Source organism: Strix aluco, chromosome 24 (assembly GCF_031877795.1).
Source record: "Strix aluco isolate bStrAlu1 chromosome 24, bStrAlu1.hap1, whole genome shotgun sequence".
Lineage (NCBI taxonomy): Eukaryota > Metazoa > Chordata > Aves > Strigiformes > Strigidae > Strix > Strix aluco.
This window is the reverse complement of record NC_133954.1, coordinates 5,502,630-5,522,449: the sequence shown is the minus strand read 5'-3', so window position 1 is coordinate 5,522,449 and position 19,820 is coordinate 5,502,630. Positions and strand designations below refer to the sequence as shown.

Here is a 19,820-nt window from a genome sequence, read left to right as displayed (position 1 = left end):
CCTGGGGCTCCTGGCAGGGCTCCTCCATCCCCACTGACTGCCGTCCATCCCCTGAGGCCAGGGGCTCAGCACAGCCCAGGTTGGCCCTTCAGGGTCAGTGGGTGCCCGTCAGGGTCCCGATGTTGGGGTGACCCCTCTGCCCTCTCAGGCTCGGACCATACCTGAGCTGCAAGGTGCACTGTAGGCAGCATCCATGCGGTCACCTGCAACGGGAGGGATGGTGACCAATGCGCTCAGGGTGAGCTGGTCCCATTAATGAGCCAAAGCTCATCAGTGTGAACTGAAAGCTCAGCCTGCCCCTCCCTGCCCCACAAGCCATCAGGGTGGCAAGGGGTGGCAGCAGGGCCAGACACCCCGGGGACACGTCCCTGGCAAGGCTCACCCGTCTTGTAGTAGTCGTAGAGTGTCACGGTGGCCGGCTGGAGGTTCCTCACTGGGAAATCCTGCGTGGCGGCGAAGGCGAAGGTCTCCTCCTCCTTTGTCAGCTGTGGAGACGGCTCAAGGGTGAGGTGCAACCATCTGTGATGGGGAGGGATCCCCACGCCCCAGCACACGGGGCCCTGCTCCTTTCCCTGCGCCCCATCTCACCTGGTCCAGGTAAATGGTCACCTGGTCGGGCTGCACCTCCACCTTCTTCACCAGCTTCTGCCTCTTCAGCTGGAGGGACACAGCTCAGGATGAGCAATGCCTGCTTGGTGGGTGCCCCAGCTGGGGCCAACACCCGGGGTCGGTGCCCCCGTGGGGCAGAGGGGGTCCCAGGGGCAGTGGGGGCTTCTCACCTCCACCATGGAGCTCTTGTCCAGGTTGTAGCCAGAGGGCAGCTTGGCCTCGATGACAACCATGTTGGTGGCGGGACGCTCTCCAGTGTACCTGCAAGGGCAGAGCCCCAGGGTGGTGTTGGGGGTCTGCCCTCCCTCCTTGGCTGCTCCCAGCCCCTCTAAACACAGGGGGCAGCCCCAGCCCCTACTGTGCCCGGAGGAGGAGGCGGAAGCGGGTGCTGGCATCCCCCGTGCACTCCCTGGGCTCTGTCTCCACGCAGAGGTCGAACGTCCCCATGCTCGGAGGGGGCGGCACGTTATAGCGCAGGGTCACCTGGGGTGACACAGGAGGGTTAGGGCCACTGAGCAGGCATGGCACGAGGATGGGGACCCCGGGCCATACCCACCTGAACCAGGGCACAGCCCTGCCCACGGGCTCGCACCCCGTACGTCCCCGGCAGCTCGTGCAGAGCCGCCCGCTGCAGCACCAGCCTGTTGCTGTTGTGCAGCACAAAATCCTGTGCGGTGCCCGTCGGCGATGTCACTGTCACCGTGAAGTCCCCGTTGTTGCCATATGTCAGGGTGGCGTATTTGGCCAGGGCTTGCAGGGCCACCACGGTGTCCTGGGAGTGGAGGAAGCACGGAGCCAGGGTCACCCCTAACTGCAGATACAGGGAGGGGAGGCTTTGGAGCAGACCCCTGGACCCTGGTGCCGGTACCTGTGTGGATGCGAAGCCCCCCGTAGGCGTTTTGCTACCTGCTGAGCCAGCGGACGATGTGGGAAGCAGTTCCCAGGTCAGCAGAGGACAATTGGGGCTGGGAGAGGTAGGCCAGGAGAACGTAGGTGGTCATCTCCACCTCCACTGGTGCCCCAAGGCCATTCTGCCACCCCAGGATGTGGGCATGCGTCAGTGCCCCGACAGGCATCCCAGGGACTGTTCAATGTGACAAGGAGCTCGGGGCCATTGGTACACTGAGTCCTTCGGGACCCAGGACAGGATGCAGTGGGGGCAATGAGCAGCATGGCCAAGGGGAGATAAATTCAGGAGTGGAGGGGACCTGCCTCTCCTGCGGGGCTGCTGAGGGGAAACATTTTATGGAGGATTTGTCATTCAGTGCTGCTCGTCACTTCAGAGCAGAAGCCAGAGTGAGTTGTCCCCCAGCCCCTCCTGAACAGGCACCACCGACCCCACATTGTGCTGTTTCTTCTGCTGCCTTGTTGCCCATGCAATGAATGCTCTCTCTGGTTTGGTCTCAGATTTTTATTTAGGAAAGCAAAGTGAAGGTATGGCCCCTATTACACATCATTAAGGCAGACAGGAGTGCTGAGCCCCTAACACAAAGTGCGTTTTGGGACACAGGGCTGGCTTTGGTCAGGGATGGTGGGAAAGAGCCTGAAGAAAGGGAGCTTTCTTGCAAGAAAAACATTTTGCTACTCCTACTTCCCTTACCCCATTTGCATTTTTTTCATTTCTCAGCCTGGCTGAGCAGGGACAGGGACAGGGCTGCACTCAGGGCAGCCCTGAGCATCCTCTCCATGCCCAGCCATCAGGCATATGCTGATCTCCCAAGGCTTTTTGTCAGTGCAGGATCAGCTCGTCCACCCCGGTCCCCTCTCCGAGGGATTGCACTGGCATCAGCTCAAGGGAAACCATGACTCCACGGTGGACAGCAAAGCGGTTGCTCCCCGGGCAGCCCCCAGCCCCCACGGGCTGGCAGGTCTGCTGGGGAGTGGGGCTGGGTTTCGGTGTCCTTGTCTCAACCATGTTGCTGCAGGCTCCTGCTGGGTCAGATGAAGGGGACGAAGGGATGGGAAAATGCTGCCAGGCCTCGAGACTGTGGCTGTCTGGTGGGGTACGACGGGGTCAGGAGCAGAGGGATAGCCAGGAAGCTGCAATTTTCCTTCACATGGGTCTTGGACGCTTTAAAACCAGGAATACAGCACGTATGAGATGGGGGTCAGAGACAGCCTGCCCTTCTCCATCCCAGAAACGCCTCCCCCTCTCTGACAAATGCCCCCCTTGGAACCTGTCCCGACCAGCAGCCCATGGCTCTAATGGGCCAGAAGAGCTCAGGGCCACCCGGGCCAAGCCGGGCTGTCCTTGGAGCTGCCCCGTGCACAGTGTCGTGAGGGGAGCAAACTGAACATCACACAGCCAGCGGCCTCAAATCTACCAATATCACCCCAAAAGTGAAGGGAAGGCACCATCCCACTGGTGGTACCTAAGCACGGACACAGACTCTCGCCTGGCTGCAGGTGCTGGTGCTCTCTCCGCACCTTGCAGCACCCACAGGCACTGTCCAGCCTGGCCGAGGGATGGGGAGATGCTCTGCCCCGCTCCAGGGGTAACTGCTTTGTGTTCAGCTCTGCTCCTGCCTTGCTCTGCTCACCTGCACCATCAGGAGTTTTGTCTCAGTGTCCACATGACCCTGGGCTGGCACCACAGGCATCTCAGTGCCGCAGAGCTCCTCGGAGCGCAGGGCATTGGCAATGACGGTGACATTCACCTTCCCTGCAGAGGCAGATGGGGGATGTTATTGTGACACTGCCTCAGGGGCTGGCTCTCGCTCAGAGCCATTCTGGGGAGATGGGGAAGGAGGAGGGTGCAATGGGATGGGGAAATGGAGGGAAGAATCTGGAGAGTGGGGAAGGAAAAGGAAAAAGGGGAGAGGTAAGTGGGAGGGGGAGGAAAGGATCAGAAAAGCAGTGACAAACAAGAGGTTTGCAAGGAGTCTCACTGCTGGACTCTCCTCCTCTCTCCTCAGCCCTTCGCCATCCCCTCTGTACCCAGGCTGGTGGCTCGCACGCCCCACCGGAACGTCCTCGCTTCGTCTGCACAGATACAACTTCCGTACAGCTCATCCGCGCTCGGCGACACCTCCAGCTCCACTGACTCCACCAACGTCACCTGAACCTGCCAGACCACAGCCACGGCTCCATCAGCCCCTGCCAGACCCCAGCCCCAGGGCCCCCTCCCCAGCCCCACTCACCCGCAGGCACTGCCGCAGGTAGTTGAAGACGGTGGCCACAAGGGTGAAGGCTTCGTGGTGGACCACGGCGTAGGGCAGCGCCAGCTCCACGAAGAAGGGCTTGAAGGCCGTGAGGGTGGTGGCAGGGGCCAGTCCCAAGCCCAACGGGGACATGCAGAACATCCCGGTTTCCCACCTGGTGATGGCATCAGGCACCATCACTGCCACCTCTGCAGACCCCGCCTCCCTGCGGGTTGGTAGAAGAGGGATAGACCTTTCAGGCTAAGTCTGATGAGCAGACCCAGCAGAAAGAGCAACTCAAACCCCTTTCTCTATGTCCTGGGGAGCATCAGTGGCCATCACATGCTTGGAGATGGACAGAGGAACCATCAGTGCCTTATCTCTTACGGCATCCCCTGCCTACAGGACAGACTGCCCCACTCTCTCCCAGGTCAGTGCTGAGGTCCAAGGAAAGGGACTGGACATGTCTCAGTGTCACTCCTGGATACGTGGACAGAACCGGAGGTCTGGGATCTGCACACAGAGGTGAAGCTGATGCAATAAGGGCAGTTCCCTGGCTCAAGGTCTGCTAGGGCTCCTTACTCACCGCACAGGCACCAGCTCCCATAGCCATGTCTCCAAGAAATCCATCTGCATCCCTGCATCCTGCCTGACACCCACCTGCTCATCCTCCTCCAGTCCTGCTCCTGCAAACAGAGGCACAACTTGAATGTGCTGCCAGAGAGGATGGAAAGAGGCGGGATGTCCCCGCCTGTCCTTCTGCAGCCAGCATGGAGGCTGTTACAAGTTCTCTCCACTTACCTTGGGGGTATAAAAGGCTACCGTGGCTTTCTAACAGGTTGTTTGGTGGACACCCCAGCTGAGTGTTGGTGACAATTTTCAAACCTGCATCCTGACACATGACACATGAAAGAGAATAACACCACGCTGAAGCCCAGAGATAGCAAAATGCCTTTCAATCCCTCTCTGAAGCAAGTAATCGACAGGCACTTAAAGCCCCATGACAGACCAGAGCTCCCCAAGATCAGGATCCCCCACCACACTGCAATGGGAGTGCAGGAGAAGAATATCTGTGCCAGGGGAAGATGCTGCACCAGGGACACTTGGGAAAGATCTGGTGGATCTGCTCTGCCCACTCCATTCCCAAACAGCTCCGACCTCTGGGTTTGCTGCCAGTGGGAGACACGCACCCCCAAAAACGCAGGGGAGTGCCAGGCCAATCTATGCTGTTTACTCCACACCCGGATTTGTGATGGGTCAAGCAGAGCTTAGCCCCATCCCTGTGATATGCCACTGTGCCTGGACTGAGAGATGCGTTTCACATGTCTGTCCCAGGCTGGCGGAGTGAGGGGCAGGGCATGTTATTTGGGCAGTGTTAGAACTTGTTTTGTGAGCACAGACATGAGTTGGGTGAGGGACCAGGTGCCCCCAGCACCCTGAGTAATCCTTCCTAGGAGGGCGTGTGAGGTAGGGCAGGAGGGCTCATACCTCAACCAGGATGTAGGAGCCTGTCTGTTTGTCAGACACCGGTACCTCCCTGCGCCACACACTGTGGAGGCATTTCTTCCAGTCATTCCCTGGCACATCAAAACAGGTAGTGGCTGGAGCATTTTGTCGTCTCCCATCGTGGGACGCATTCATCCCACAGTGAAATGAATCAGGTTCTTTAACTTCATAAGGATAGCCGACTTCAGAAAGCCTGGGGAGTAAGTTATAGACCTAAACCAAACACGTGAAGTTCGTGTGAGAAAGCTATGAAATGCTCCTGGCCCAGCTTTGAGCCCTTTTGCCCCTGGCATCACCCCATAGTTTCTGCACCTCCTCAAGCACCGCAGTGATGTTCCTCTGTGCCAGCCCCAGTCCTTCTGCCCCATCTCTCTTCTGCCCGAGAGCAGGGGATACTTCCCATCAATCACACCCTGTTTTCAAGATTTCCAACCCAGGAGGCACCGCAGAGAAATTCTGTGGCTCATCCTCCCCATTCAGTGATGCACAATCTCCCCTGCAATGTCCCAAAGTCCCTGGGTGGTGGCAGAGGTTCACTGGGGGCTCCCAGACACCCACATTCATCCTGCAGGGGCAAGGTCCCTACCAGCCTCCCCTAAAATGGGTGACAGCAGAAACTGCTGTCCCCATGCCCCACCAGCCCAGGACCAGCCCAGCACTGAAGTTCCTCCAGACGCACCGCGATGGGGTTGAGTTTGCGCCTGGCACTGGAGGACTGCATGCGTTGATCCTTGGCGTAGATGGCACACAGTGACCCGGGGGCAGCCTGCAGCTTCAGGCGGAGCTGAGAGCCCACCAGAGCCCTCTGCTCTGAGAAGGACAGATTCACCTGGAGAGAGGGGAAGCCTTTGGGTTAGGGGAGAGGGGAGCTGGTCCCAGGAAGGACCTCTATGCCACAGTCTGACCCCAAACACTGGCAGAGCATGGGGAGTGAGGACTGTGATCAAAACCAGGAGATGGTTTGCAGCAGCAACAGCAATGGGAGAGGAAGGAAAACCCTCCCTGAAAGGAGAGTCTGGGACCAGGCAGTTGCAGGGGATGAGGAAAGGCTCTGGTGAAGAGCGAGGCTCAGTGACCACATCTCCCCACCAAGATGGCAGCAACTGCCTTGACTTTGGCAGCTTCTGCTCACCTTGTTGGCGAAGCACTTCTCCACCTTGAGCTCGGTGCTGTCAGCCACCATCTCACTGTCGGGCAGCACCACGTAGCCCAGCACCTTGGCCATGGGTGCCAGCTTAGGGCCAATGGGCAGCTCCAGGGAGAAGGAGCCTCTCAGCCCTGGGCCATGGGAAAGGAGGGGAGATAAGGACCAGGCCCAGAGAGCAGAGCCCTGCACAGCCCGTCCATGCCTCGGGACCTACCAGCCTCTGCAGGCAGCTCTTTCCTGAGGACAGTGGCAATGGTCCCCTTGGCCAGGACCTGCAGAGGAGGAGATGGGAACAACAAAACCAATGCTGAGCAGGGAGCTGGCAGAATCAGATGAGGGAGGGCATTGAGGATGCTCAGGGAGATGCTATTAGAGCTGCATCCTGCAGGAGGGATGTAAATGGTGCCCCAAGACCAGAGAGCTCCAGGCTCCATCCCTGAGTCCTGAACCCAAGAGTAGCTGCCCAGGGCTTAACCCCACAACCCCGTTAGCCTGATTCTCCTCCCCTGAGCTCTGCCCTTCAGGCAGTGTCCCATCTCTCCCCAGGTGAAGGCTCACCAGGAAGACCACATCCAGTTTCTGCAGCTCTATCCCCATGGCCGCCTCATCAAACAAATACTCCACTCTGAGCTGCTGGGGCTGGCCACAGGGCAACTTCTTTTCCACCCTGTGGATCTTCAGGAAACTTTTGCTGTTCGAAGGGAAGGGATACAGATAGCGAAGGTCACTTCGGTAATTGAAATACTGCTTGCTTTCATGATCCGAGACTGGACGGTCATCCTTGAGCTCACCCTGAGAAGTGAAAATCAAGGCTCTTAATGGCAAAGATCAGCTCAGCAGCAGAGCACAGTAGGGGTAGAAAGCCACTCTGCAGCTGCGACTGCCATGCGCTTTGCTGTGACATCCCTGCAGGGACATGCCAAGAAAGACAATCCAGATGCACTCAGCACCCAAAAACAGAGCTGTGTCCCATCATGGGGCTTGTCCAAAGGACACTCAAAGGGGTCGCCAGTGGATGGCAAGAGGAGGCAGGCATGGCTAAGCAGCACGTGTGGGCAGATGGTAGGAACTAAAAAGCATCCCACAACTATCTGATCTTGTGCCCAGATGGTGAAGGCTGAAAGGAAAATTCATCAGTGCAGTATGAAAACAGTAAGGCATAGAGAAGGAATTAGAGGAAGAACTTGCAGAATGCATCAAAAGTGAGAGTAGCCCCTTTTCCCAGTGCAGGAGGAGCAGGAAGGGTGCCGGAGTCTGTAGAGTCTGACAGGCAATCAAGGTATTAAACAGGGCTAATAAAGACATGGAGCTCTTTACCATAGGATGCTGTGGGTGCAAAAAGAAAAAACGGGGTCAAGGGGGGGCTGGAAGATCTTGTGTAAGAAAACTTCTGTGATTTTTACTAAATCCAGGATGCCTGAGGGGTGTGGGACAAGGATCACTTACGCGCATGAAGAGCAGGTCACTCCAACCAGAGGTGTCCAGCTCAAAGGAGGCTCTCCCCGATGTGTCTGTGACCAGGGTTTTATTTTGCCTTTCTCCTCTTGCTTCAACCACAAGCAGGAACTCCTCCTCCTTCAGGGCAGAGCCATCGGCTCCCTTCAGCAGCATCTGCACCAAGAGGGAAGGGGAGATGCCCCGGACTGGGCTGCAGTCGTGTGGCAGAGGGCAGGGGTGGGATAACAGGGCTGGGGGTCAGAGGGAGCGGAACTGGGTACAGCAGGGTGCAGGGACCCCCCCATTACCATCCCAGTGCAAGGAATCCCCGGCTTGTAGAATTTATCAAGGTTTTCAAAGGTGATTGAGGCCGTTTCATACTCGATCATACAGCTTTTGGTCACATTACGCCTCATCCCTGTGGAGAGGAGGGGGAGATGAGAGAGACACTTAGCAATTTGTCCTGGTGATTCCCCCCAGGAAAGATGGCTCAGAGAGTCTCAAACACACACCATGACATTTTTTGTCCCCATTGTTGTCTTTGCACATGGCCATATGAAACAAAGTTGTCCTCTTGTGGGCAGTGGTTACGGGCAAGTTTGCACAGTGCAAAAATCACACTCGTTGGGCAACAAACGCAAAAAACAATCCTTGGGTGTGATGGGAGCTGCAGTGTGAGCAGGACCTCACTCAGCCAAGATCTGTGGTCTACCAAAACACCAAGCTCTACCCCAAACTTCCCCTCTTAATGGCTGCAAGCAAATAGAAAAGGCCCCTCACCCCTGCACTGTGCTGAAATTGGGCTTTTGTACTTGACCCTAAGGATGTGTCTAACAAGGCCTCCTTGGCAGATAGCAACTATTTATAACTAAATTCAAAGTCAGAAAGACCCAAATAGCAAAAATAATTTCCCTGGTAGCTCTCCAGGCACTAATCATACTAACTAGTCTCAGGAAGGCAGAGAGTGGGGAAGGAGAGGTAGATGATGGAGGGATATCTGGGGGTGGGATGTTGTAAGGGGAAGAAACTCCTGATCAACCTTCAGGACCTAAAGGATTGCTCCAGCAGTCAGGAGTAGAGCACAAATTACACCAAAGCAAGTAAGGGCACAGAGCAGCTGATGGTTGTGGATGGGAAGGACAGAGATCCTGGAGACACCCGAGCAGAGCAGTTGTGCCACATCCTCTAGGTGCCACCACGTCAGGACATCACCGGCTGGCTGCCAGCACAGCTGCACTCACCGGTCCCATCCTCCAGCATCGTTGCGGAGGCAGAGAGCCATCTCTCATAGTCGAAGCTGGTGGTCATGTTGAAGGAAGACACTGGCACCTCAGTGGAGAAGCAGCCGTTCCTCCCCGTCTGAAGGAGAGAGTCACCCACATTAGCAGCAGCCCTGTGGCCGGGCCCTTGAGTGTCATCTGCTGTCATCCTGGGGCACCCAGCTGCCACTCGCCCCGCTGCCGATGCTTCCCTCCATCCTGTCCTGCAGCCCTTGGATCCTGCAAACTTGTCCCCCCTTGGCTGATATGACGCTCTGCCATGCAGCTGGCTGTCCTGTTCCTGCCTATCCTGGCCCAAGGACCACCCCAAGAGCCTCTGCTCAGCTCCTCTCCCCTCTTTGGGATGACTCTAGGTTTTCAGCACTTTCACATCAGAACTGGAGCATTTGGCAATGCCCAAATGATGCACCCAGCCACCATCAGCCCAAGCACCCACAGATGGGGAAACATTTCTGGGACCACAAACTATGTGCCTTCTCGTTCTCCTCCTGTCCTCACCTGGCCCCTAAACTCAGCACAGATCCTCGTAGATCTCTTCGGGTAAAAATATTTTTGGGACTGGCACAGCTTGACCTCAGCCCTTCCCCGGAAAGGTTTCCCAGACGGGTACCTGTCAGGAGGGAGCAGGAAAGGGAGTAGATGGGGAGGCTGCTGGGGAAGCATCACCTCAGGAGCAGTCAGCCTTGGTGCTGGGGCTGCTCTCCAACTCACCGCCCACAGACATCCAGTGGGATCTTCTCATCCTTCACCGTCAAGACACAAGGCAGCTGGATCAGCACCTCAAAGTGGGGCAGCCCTGGGGGGACACCAGCAGGGAATGGCACTGTGACCATTTCTTCCTTCAGGAGTTTCTTGCCATCCCATGCGATGGCTCCCAAACACCCCGTGGGGAGCCCAGCCTTCGTCCCCACACACCATATTCCTTCACGCTGAAGAAGTGCCTGTTCCCCTCCACCTTGATGTTGTACATGCCCAGGGCTGGCTCTGCACCCAGCGAGAAGGACAGGTCCACGATGCCCTGTTGCGGGTTCACCTCTTGCCACTGCCCCACGGGGTACCCACTGGGGTCCTGCACACAGGGACACGCAGAGTCAGCCCTCGCTCACGGGTCTGAAGATGGGATGCGTGGTGGTGCTGGTGGCTTGACAACCTCAAGGACTCAAGTCACCCTGCATCTCCCCGCAAGAAGCAGAGGTTTTGCCCTGCCATCACACTCAGAACGGCCCTGAGGGCATCACCTCTCCAGAAGGAAAATTTCCCCTTGTGGTCTCTATTAGCTGAGCTCCAGCCTGGCTACAGCAGCCAGAGCCTGCAGGAGGATGCTCCAGCGTGGACTGGGAGCTCAGGGGTTCTCCAGTTTGGGTCAAAGTGTCTGTGGCAATAGTCACTGCTGTCTTCATCTGTGTAACCTGTCCCTTAGCACCATCGTCCCAGAGGACCCCATGTCTTGCAGACAGACAGCAAGCTGGCCCTGACTGGGCTAGCAATGTGGACGAGGAACCCAAGCCCTTCTCCCTGCTCCTTATAACTCAGCACCTGCAGCGGGGATGTCCCTGTCCCTGCTTCTCATCCCCAACATCACACATGTGTTGGGGCCCTTTGTTCCTCTTGAGGGAGCTGACAGGCCGGCACAGGGTGACGACTCACCTGCACAGTCACCAAGGGAAGCTGCAAAGAAAGAGAGAGGAAGCATTCAGCATGATCAAAGCACAGAGGGCTGAGCTTGGAGCTGAGCCAGGGGCTGTGCCTCTTGGATCTGCCTTGGCCCCTACAGAGCTGGTAGCTGGGCTGGGGGCTCAGCAGGGCTCAGAGCTGCTGTCATTGCTCGGCTCCCAGAGCCATTGTGCTGCCTTTTCCAAGCAGCAGGACGCGAGCAGCGAGGCTGCATTGTGCGAACAGCGATAGCTGTGCAATTGGGCCTGTCAGCACCGTGTAACGTCAGGAGGCTAACACCAGCAGGTGTTGTGATGGTGTATAAAAGCTACACACGAGAGAAGACAGGCAAAGGGATGGTGCAAAGGCAATAATTCATCTGCAGCAGTGCCAAAAGCAGGGGGCTGCACCCTGGGCACTCAGGCTGGGAGTGCTGGGAAGAGCTGTGTCCCATCCCCCCCACCCCACCGTCCCTTCGGTGTTTGGGGGATTCCCTCCCTCACCCGTCTCCTCCGCGATCGTAGTGACACTGAAGGCTGTGCCACTGCTGCCAAGACCGATCGTCTTGGGTGCAGGGGGATCCTATTGCCTCTGCGCCCATCCTGTGCCCTGACCCCGTCTTACCTGCCTGTTGCTGGGAATGAAGTTTTGATCAAAACGGACAATTCGAAACTTCACTGGAGAGAGCAAAGGCAGGAGCAGAGTGAGCACTAGGGCCTGGGACCCCAACCTGGGGATCCCAAGAGCCTGTGAGCTCTTCCAGCAGCTCCTGCCCCTCACCAGTTTCTCCAGGCTTGTAGACATCCTTGTCTGTCTGCACCAAGGTCCCCAGCTCCAGGGTTTTTACCAGTACTTTCTTCTGCTCAGAGACCTCCAGGGAACCTCCTTGGATGGAGACGTGAAGATGCGCAACCTCATAGACCTCTTCAGGAGGGCTAGAAACCTGTCCCGGAGAAACAGCAGAAAGGTTGCAAAGCCTTTGTGTTGGATGCCAGTGAGACATCATACCTGTACCCCATCGCCACCATCCCATTGCCCCGTGAAGTCACCAGGGGACTGGTATACATGGGCAGATGATGCAGATAAAGCCCACAAGGTCTCTGTACATTCCCCCATGTCTCCCCACTCTTCAGCTCACTCATTGCCCATCCAGAATGGACCCCATGTCCCCTCCCAGTTCCACCAGCCCGGCTCTGGCAGTGGGTAGGGGATGGATACCCCTTCCTGAGGTCTTTAGCCCTGCCATGGGGCCATGACTCACGTTGGAGAAGCGGGGCCAGTTCAGCTGGAGGATATCGCTGTCCTGCTCTTCCAGGGTGATGTTGGGAACGCTGTGGCTGCTTGCCAGGTGGAGGGTCACCCGCACGGGCTCATCCAGGTCCATGAGGTGGACGTGCACTTTGCCCGTGTATGGGTAGTAGAACACGGAGGGGAAGAGCACCATGTAGTGTCTGGGGAGGGGATACCTCGGCAGTAGAGGAGACCAGGGACCGCCCACCAAATCCCAGTGCTCCCCTCCACTCCAGACTCTCAAGGCAGAGGGTACTTGGGGTTTTTTCCAGCCCTGGATGCTCTCTGCAGGGCTATGCCACCCAGCCTTCCCCCCATCCACCCAGGGAGGCTGGCCAGTGCACAGACCAGAGCGGAGCCCCCTTTGCCTAAGCACCTTGGCAAAGAACCGAGGGGTTGATCTGCAGAGGGAGGGAAGGCTCTGCTCACCCACCAGCTTGTGTGTGAGGTTGCACCTGCACCAAAGCAGCTTGGAGACACCAAGCCCAGGTGCAAAGTCCTCCATGGGGACAACCCACCACCCCGAGCACTTCCACCCTGACCAGCGACCACAGTCACAGCAAGGATTGTCACACCACTGAGACAAACCATCATCCCACCAGGCATGGACAGGCAGACATGGAGAGGGCTTACGGCTTTGCAGATGCTCCAGCTGTGAGGTGTAGGATGCAAAGCAGCAGGCAGGGCAGGACAGCTGCAGACCCCATGCTTGAAGAACCAGTGGAAGCAAGGTGGTCCCAGGACTCCCGTGCTGAGTTTTCTTCCTCTCCTCAAGTTTTCACCCCCGCTCTGGCAGCAAGCAAAAGCCAGCAAGGTCTCTGCTGGGGCCCAGCCATCCAGCTAGGACAATGTTTAACTACCAGACCTAGACTTTGCTGGGTTCAAGGCTCTAGGCAGCCAAACCACACCCATGGTGGTGGGCACATGGTGGGACGGCTGAGCCAGCTCAGAGCTGACAGACTAAGCCACACATAGGGAGCCCTGGCAGGAAGGAAGGGAATAAAGGGGATTTCTGGGAAATGAGATCCTCCATGTGCATACTCCTCTTGACCATCTCCACGGGACTGTTCCTGATCTGCTGAGTTGCTACTCATGGGAAACCTCTTTTCTCTTGCTACTATCTTTGCCTAGTGGTATCTGTCTGAGTGGACAATTGTCATGGTTTTGTAGAATTTCCTTTTTAACAAGCCAGCCACTCCCAAGGGCAGGAACAATGCCAAATCAGAGCATTCACTCTTGTTTGGGCATGGTTTGCACATCTTACTTGAATATGGGAGGTCAAGCCTGCCCACCCTGCTCCCAGCACTGGGGACAGCCACACACTGCATTTCTCCCTGCCCTGTTGTCACACTGGGGTGGCTGGGACAGGAGCTGCTCAGCTGGGAAGGAGCCAGCAGATGCCCAAAGCCCTTCCTGGGTACAGGGAACAGGCCAGGGGAGATGGTAGCTGGTGGATGCGTCTGGTTGTACCATGGTCTGGAATCCACAGATCAGTCCATCCTGCTCCAGGTGGGCATAATGCAGACACCTCTGCCCTCTGAGGGTTTGGGGCTTTAACGGATGCTCTTCCTGTGCACATACTGCTTGTCCCTAAAGCAGGGAGACGTCTACCTCGGGGGCAGACCGAGCCTACCCCAGCGTAACTCTCACCCTGGCACAAGCTCCTCACACCACTCAGCGCTGCACCCATGGAGAAGCTGTGGTGTCCATAGGAATGCTCCACGTGCAGCGATGCAGGCACCCCGCATGGCCCTAAGGAGATGGATCCCCCTCCCCATGCTCCCATCAGCACCCACGGCGCAGGCAGGACACCGTGCACACACACTGCCAGGTATGGACTCTTTAATCTTGCACCTTTGTCTCATAGTTCAGCATCATGGATGCTCTTCCCATGTGCTGATATCCCCTGGAGCCCCTGGAGCTCCTGCCTGCCCCCACAAGCCACATGCTGTGCTCTGAACCCCTCCCCAGAGCTGGCTGTAGCTGAACAGCATTGCCAGCTTGCAGGAGCCTCTGGAAGACGCAAGGCAGCAAGCCCACGGGTGAACCCCACTGCGAGTCGCACAGTCAGGGGTGTCAAGTGGTGCAGTGAACCCCCAGCCCTGCCTGGCACATCCCTCCCCCCTACCCAGTGTGCAAGCAGGAGCCATCCAGGCAGAGGGATCTGGCCAGGGCCAGACACACCACTGGGTTTGGGGGGGGGACAGGGGGATGCACAGCCATAGCAAGGGGGTTCTGGGGGCACCTTGCACTGGTTTTGGTGTGCTGCCTTGTCCCCGTCCCACACTGCTCTGCTTCCCCTTGCACCAGGGCACCGTTCTGCTCTGGCAGGTCTGGTGGACACATCCACAGGGGACGAGGAGATGGCATGGCCCAGCTGCTGGCTGTGCCACCTGCCTTACACCCCCAAGTGCCTCAGGGTCCCTCTGCCTAATTGCTGGTCGTGGTTGTGTCCTCCCTGCACTGTGAGCTGCCCATCCCCCTGCCAGCACTGGCCCCAGCACAATGGGGGAGTGGAGGCTGCTCGGTGTGCTGGTCCCCACAGTGATTTGCAGACATCTCGGCAAGGGCATCAGCCATGGCCTGGCGGACAGTCTCTGTCAGTTCGGGGACATCCTTTGGGCTCAGCCCCTGGGTTTCTACCTTGGGGAGGATTTGAATGGTGCACGTCCCTGGAGAGAGAAGGGAAAGGCCGAGGATGCTGTTAGACAAACCCAGCAGGAACCAGCTCTTCCCACCTGCATCCTCCACCACCAGCTGCCTCCCCACACCTCAGTGTCCCACAAAGAGACCTCCAAGCCCCACATGCCTCATCCCCACTGCAGCCCTGCTTTCTGGCAACAGGGCTTCTTGTCCATCACTTACCAGAGGTGAATCTCTTTTCCTTGGAGCTGAAGAATTCCCAATATGGGGAGATCACGATGGGAAAAATGGGAACCTGTAGGAGATGGAGGGTCAGGGATGTCTTTCATACAGACACCCTCCACAGCTGGGGCTCCAGCTCCTGCCATGTCCCAGGCTTCAGCAGGTCCCCGTCCCCTCCCTGGGTCCTACACAACAGGATGCCTATGCCTGGGGACTGCAGACCCCAAAAGACTCTAATGTCCCCCAGTCCGCTGCCCCAGGGTGCACACCCACCCTGCTCTGTCGAGGACAAGTGGGAGGGGAGCCTCCACTCAGCCTCACCTGAGCCTGCACAGCCAAGTGGAAAGCCCCACGCTTGAAGGGCAGCATAGATTTGTTCTGGTTCCTGGTGCCTTCAGGGAAAATCAACACTCGGAGCTGCACAGGACAGGGAGAGACATGAACATGGACCCCAATCAGAGCATCCTGGGACCTGCTATGTGAGTCCTTCCCACACCCCCCTTGCCCTATCCATATTTGCTCCCCGACTCCCCCCTGCTGCCAGCCCCCCCTCACATTTTCACGCCGCATGGTCCTGGCCGTCTGGGAGATGACATCAATTGCATCTTCTCTTTTGTGGCGGTCGATGAAGATGATGCCACTGAGCCAGCAGGCCCACCCCACGGTGCCCATGTACATGAGCTCCTTCTTGGCAACGGGCACACAGCGGTCAGGAATGACCTCCACCATGCCTGGAGGATGGATGGGAGAGGAAAGGATCCGTCCCTGCCCAGTGACACCCAAAACCAACCAGCCCTGTGGCTGCAGTGACCTGGTATCATCTTCCATTGTCCCAACCCTCTCTCTGCAGCACACCCATAGCCCTGAGCTCCTGTCCCACCAGCTCTTCTGGCCTATGCCTGTCACACTGCCCTGTACAAATCCTGGCACTGGCCGTACTTGGACCCCCTCAGGGTGAGCCTGGTCCACCCCTGCAGCACCCCACAGGCTGCCCATGCAGTGATATGAGCCCCCCTCTCCCTTGCACGTACCCAGGAGGTCAAGGGAAGCTTGGTGGTTGCAAACTATCACATAGGGCTCCTTGTTGTTCAGATGCTCAGAGCCCCGCACCTGCATCTTGATGCCATAGAAGAGTTTGAGGGGCAGGATTGCAGCACGCAGGAGCCTAGGGCAGAGGAACACATGTGGGGAGCAGATTGACACAGAGGGGGCTGCTGGATTTTTTCCAGTCCTTCACAGTCACTCAGGGAGCAAGGTGCAAGATACGCCAGGCTAGATCTGGTCTATGTGAGGAAATAGTGCGTCCCGGGGTGGCTCTGTGTTCAGTCTCAGTGATGCTTTGCTTTTCTAAGCACATTTGTAGCCTGCGTAGCTCAGAACTAACCTTGTAACCATCCCTGAGGTGAGACCAGCTGCTGTCTCAGTAGTGGAAAGTCTGCATGCAACCACTGCTAAGGAGCAACCAGCACAAGCTGGCGGGAGAAAAAACCAAACAAACAGGCTTTTTGATGTCCAGGAATGATGGGAAAGCAAGAAAAGAAAGGATGGGATGTCTGCCTGCAGCCAAGGTGCACATCATCCCATCCCAAGGAGGACAACTGCCTCTGGCCAGGTGAGCCTCACCCTGAGGCTCCCCCACGTGCAGAGCTGGATCTGCATGTGTGGGCTGGAAACCCAGACCCCCATGCTAGCAGCCTGCACTGCAGAAGTCAGAGGAGCTGGATTGCAGCTGAGAGGTGCTGAGCTTTGGATGGATGAGCACTGAAGATGGACATGCAGAGGAACAGTCTTGAGACAGACAGGTCTACAGGGTTGAGGATGGCTCCAGGGGCTGTCCCTGCAGACCAGCCAAAGGGCAGAACTGCAGGCACCAAGTTTCTGTTGCAGGTGGAGAGGGAAGGGAGCAGGGAAGGAAAAAGAACTCGGCTCCATTCATTAGAGGAAATCACAAAGAATCGCTTCACTGGACCTGCAGTGTCAGAAAGAGACAGAAGTTTCATCTGTGCAGAATGAAGGGAGAACAAGGAAGAGTGGTGTCACCATCCAAGGAGGGTTGGACAGGAAGGGTAACATCAGGATGGCAGTGCTGATGAGTGACGCTGTTTATGAGAATAACAAGAGGAATGGAGGGAGGATGGAGCAACGGGGATTGCAGCACCCACAGTGGAGATAAAAAGCTGGTACATTTTCAGTGTTGAAATGAGGGACTCTCCAACCCACAGCATGAAGAGCACCCATGCCAGGATCCACACATCTGGCAGTGATTGGCCCCAGGGGGCCCACAGGGGACAGGGCAGGGGACAGGGCTGTCAACAAGAGCTCAGCACCACACGGGGATGAGATGATGTGAGTAGAGGCAGGCACAGAGGGAGAAGAAAGCATGATGTTTAGAGGGTCCGCTGTATCAGAAGACCACCCATCCCTTGGGAGATGCAAGCTCAGAGATCTCTGTGTCTGCAGAGAAGCAAAACACTTGTGGCAATGCCCCAAAGCCAAGACTAATGACAGGAAGGTGCTCCAAGCCGGAGGCTTTGGGATTTGGATGCTGAGGGGGTGTGCTGCTCTGGTGAAGGATGGTTACAAGATGTTGGTGGGACAAGATAAGGCAGCATGAATCACCACTGCATCACGCCAGGTATTTCCACTACACCGGAAGCGTTTGTGCCAGAGCTCCAAGCGCCTGCGATGCGTGCGTGTGTGCACAGCTTTTCTGCATGGAAAGGACGAGGGACAGAGGCTACACAACGGACTGATGACATCAAACCTCTGACCACACTCCTGCCAAGGGCCCAAAATTCATCAGCACAAGTACATGACAGCTCGAGCTCAGCAAATACAAGCTCAGACATTTTTCACTCTGACATAATTATATCCCTTCCAGTATGCTATCATGCCCAGGAATCCAGTAACAAGATTGCAACACTCTTGAAAGCAACCAGACCTTCCTCTCGTGTTGCACATTGATGTTATCTCGGCTGCACCACCCTCAAGCACAGCTGACAGCACCAGCGTGTGACTCACCAGGACATGACTGTGCCATGCCTGGCAGCTGATGGCACCGAGACATCCCGAAATCCCTCTGCCAAAGTGCGGTCCCTGGAGCTCCCGCTAAGCAAGACCTGGCTGCGCTCCCAGGGAGACGGCGACGGGCGTGCATTTGCATCCTGCTAATAATTGTCAATCTTTGCCAAAACCCCCCTATCACCTACCCAACTGATGACCCCAACGTTGCAATGGCCAAAAATGATCCCTTTTATGCCACTTCATCCTCCAGGGACCACTAGTCTGACCCAGATCACCACCTCCATCGTGGTGTAACCCTCTCTGGGCCTGGCCAGCACCTCTTCACCACACCACAAAATACAGATGCACCCTTCATTGCCACACAGACATGACCACAGCCCTCACCATGGCCCCAGGGCTCAATCGCCAGCCGTAACACAGCTGTGGATATGCCCAGAGCAGGAGAGCATGTGTCCACAAGACCACATGAGCTCCTCCATCACAGCCAAACCCCAGCCATCTCCACATCAGATGCACACCCCCAGGCTGTACTTACTTCATGTTCTCCACAGAGCGTCCCCGAAGAGCTGCAAAGGGAGACAGGAGGGTGGCCATTGCCACAATCCAGCAGTTGAAGAAGCCCACCTTGCAGAAGTAGTGGAAGGTGGCATTATACCAGTAAAGCATCAGGGCTGCCAAAGGGAGGAGGAGCAGCAGCCCTTGGAGCAGGACCACTTCCATCATGGTGCCCCGGCAGGAGGATGCTGGGGAGCTCAGCCCGCGTTCCTAGGAGCAGGGCAAGTGGAGCAGGGGAAGCTGAGGAGCATGGCAGGTGAATCAGTGTATCAGCAGAGCAGCACGTGGGCGTTTGGGGCTGGTCCCCGGGAAGGTGCTGTGTGTATCTCAGCCTGTACAGAGGTTTGAGGATGGACTGGCTCAGGCAGGAGGCATGCTACCCCACCAAGGGTGGGGAGCAGTGGCGAGTCAACACCGGGGACCCTGGGTCACCCAAGGTGTCACAGCTGAGTGCCCTCCTGGGCTGTTAAAACCCATTGCAGTGCCTCTGACTTGGTGACATCAGATCTGTTGTCCACAGGTGTCCACGCTCCAGGCACCTCTCCTGGTCACAGGGACCCCCAACACTGGGAAAGGGCAATCTTAGCTGCTAGGGACAGCAGGAACTGGTTCTAGTTCATGGCCATCACCCCAACAAGGCTTGTCGCAGATAACTGTTGGCATTGTGGCCAATCCCCAAACCTCACCCTGCAGACTATCAGATTATTGGAAGATATCTTCCTGCTGCTCCCTGCCTGCGTCTGCAGCAAGCACGTGGTGACAGTGCTCCCCGTCTCCCTGATCTGCCCCAATTTGGGTTGCAGGAGCCCCTTTGCCCTTCCCCTCCCGAGGCCCAGCATCTGTCACCAATGTCCAAGCAATGCCACAGGGGTCTGAGCCCCACCACTCCCCTGCTCCCACCCTGGGCTGAAGGAGATGCCAGCCCTCGCCCCAGTTGGCGGCCAGGGACCGCATTGCGTTAGGTGTTTACATAGGTGCAATTAGCATGCACAGGGCTGTAATTAGCCTCTCCTTCCGCTCTGTTGCTTTTGCGCTGGTCATGCAGTATTCAGGCCAACTCTGGATTGCCCTACAGAAACTCTGATCTTCCTTTTAAAAAGGAAGTACTTGTCATTGCAGATATAACTCTGGCTTGGTCTCAGCCACCAGCAGCATCTTCCAGTCCGACTGTTCTATGTCATGCCCCAGGGACATCCACATGCTGCTGCCCAGACCCATCGGTTTGTCTCTGACCCTTGGGGCAGGAGCCTGTGAATGGAGAACTTAGCTCATGCCTTCCCATAACAACCCCACCAGGGCTCTGGGGCAAACAGT

At 57.0% G+C, this 19,820-nt stretch overlaps 2 protein-coding genes across 2 annotated transcripts; both read right to left on the bottom strand.

The window, feature by feature from the left end:
- Positions 1–144: 144 nt before the first annotated feature.
- Positions 145–12,779, bottom strand: LOC141934307 (alpha-2-macroglobulin-like protein 1). The gene is given in 32 exon segments (XM_074849664.1): positions 145–203; positions 383–485; positions 589–657; positions 780–870; positions 968–1,092; positions 1,166–1,381; positions 1,478–1,498; positions 1,500–1,640; positions 2,411–2,604; positions 2,704–2,899; positions 3,150–3,271; positions 3,547–3,673; positions 3,750–3,975; positions 4,336–4,435; positions 4,551–4,641; positions 4,793–4,918; positions 5,238–5,468; positions 5,893–6,084; positions 6,388–6,533; positions 6,617–6,674; positions 6,961–7,194; positions 7,849–8,013; positions 8,148–8,257; positions 9,081–9,198; positions 9,618–9,729; positions 9,831–9,915; positions 10,035–10,188; positions 10,767–10,787; positions 11,397–11,449; positions 11,553–11,715; positions 12,034–12,223; positions 12,696–12,779. Coding segments are annotated over 32 exon segments (4,113 nt in total). The 5' UTR covers positions 12,770–12,779.
- A 1,713-nt stretch (positions 12,780–14,492) lies between these two features.
- LOC141934329 (1-acyl-sn-glycerol-3-phosphate acyltransferase alpha-like) lies at positions 14,493–18,674 on the bottom strand. Its single transcript, XM_074849690.1, has 6 exons — positions 18,487–18,674; positions 15,959–16,092; positions 15,483–15,658; positions 15,249–15,344; positions 14,928–15,000; positions 14,493–14,734 (listed from the first exon to the last, which is right to left on the bottom strand). Exons 1-6 carry the CDS (start codon positions 18,672–18,674, stop codon positions 14,493–14,495), a joined length of 909 nt encoding a protein of 302 aa, XP_074705791.1.
- Positions 18,675–19,820: the final 1,146 nt, after the last annotated feature.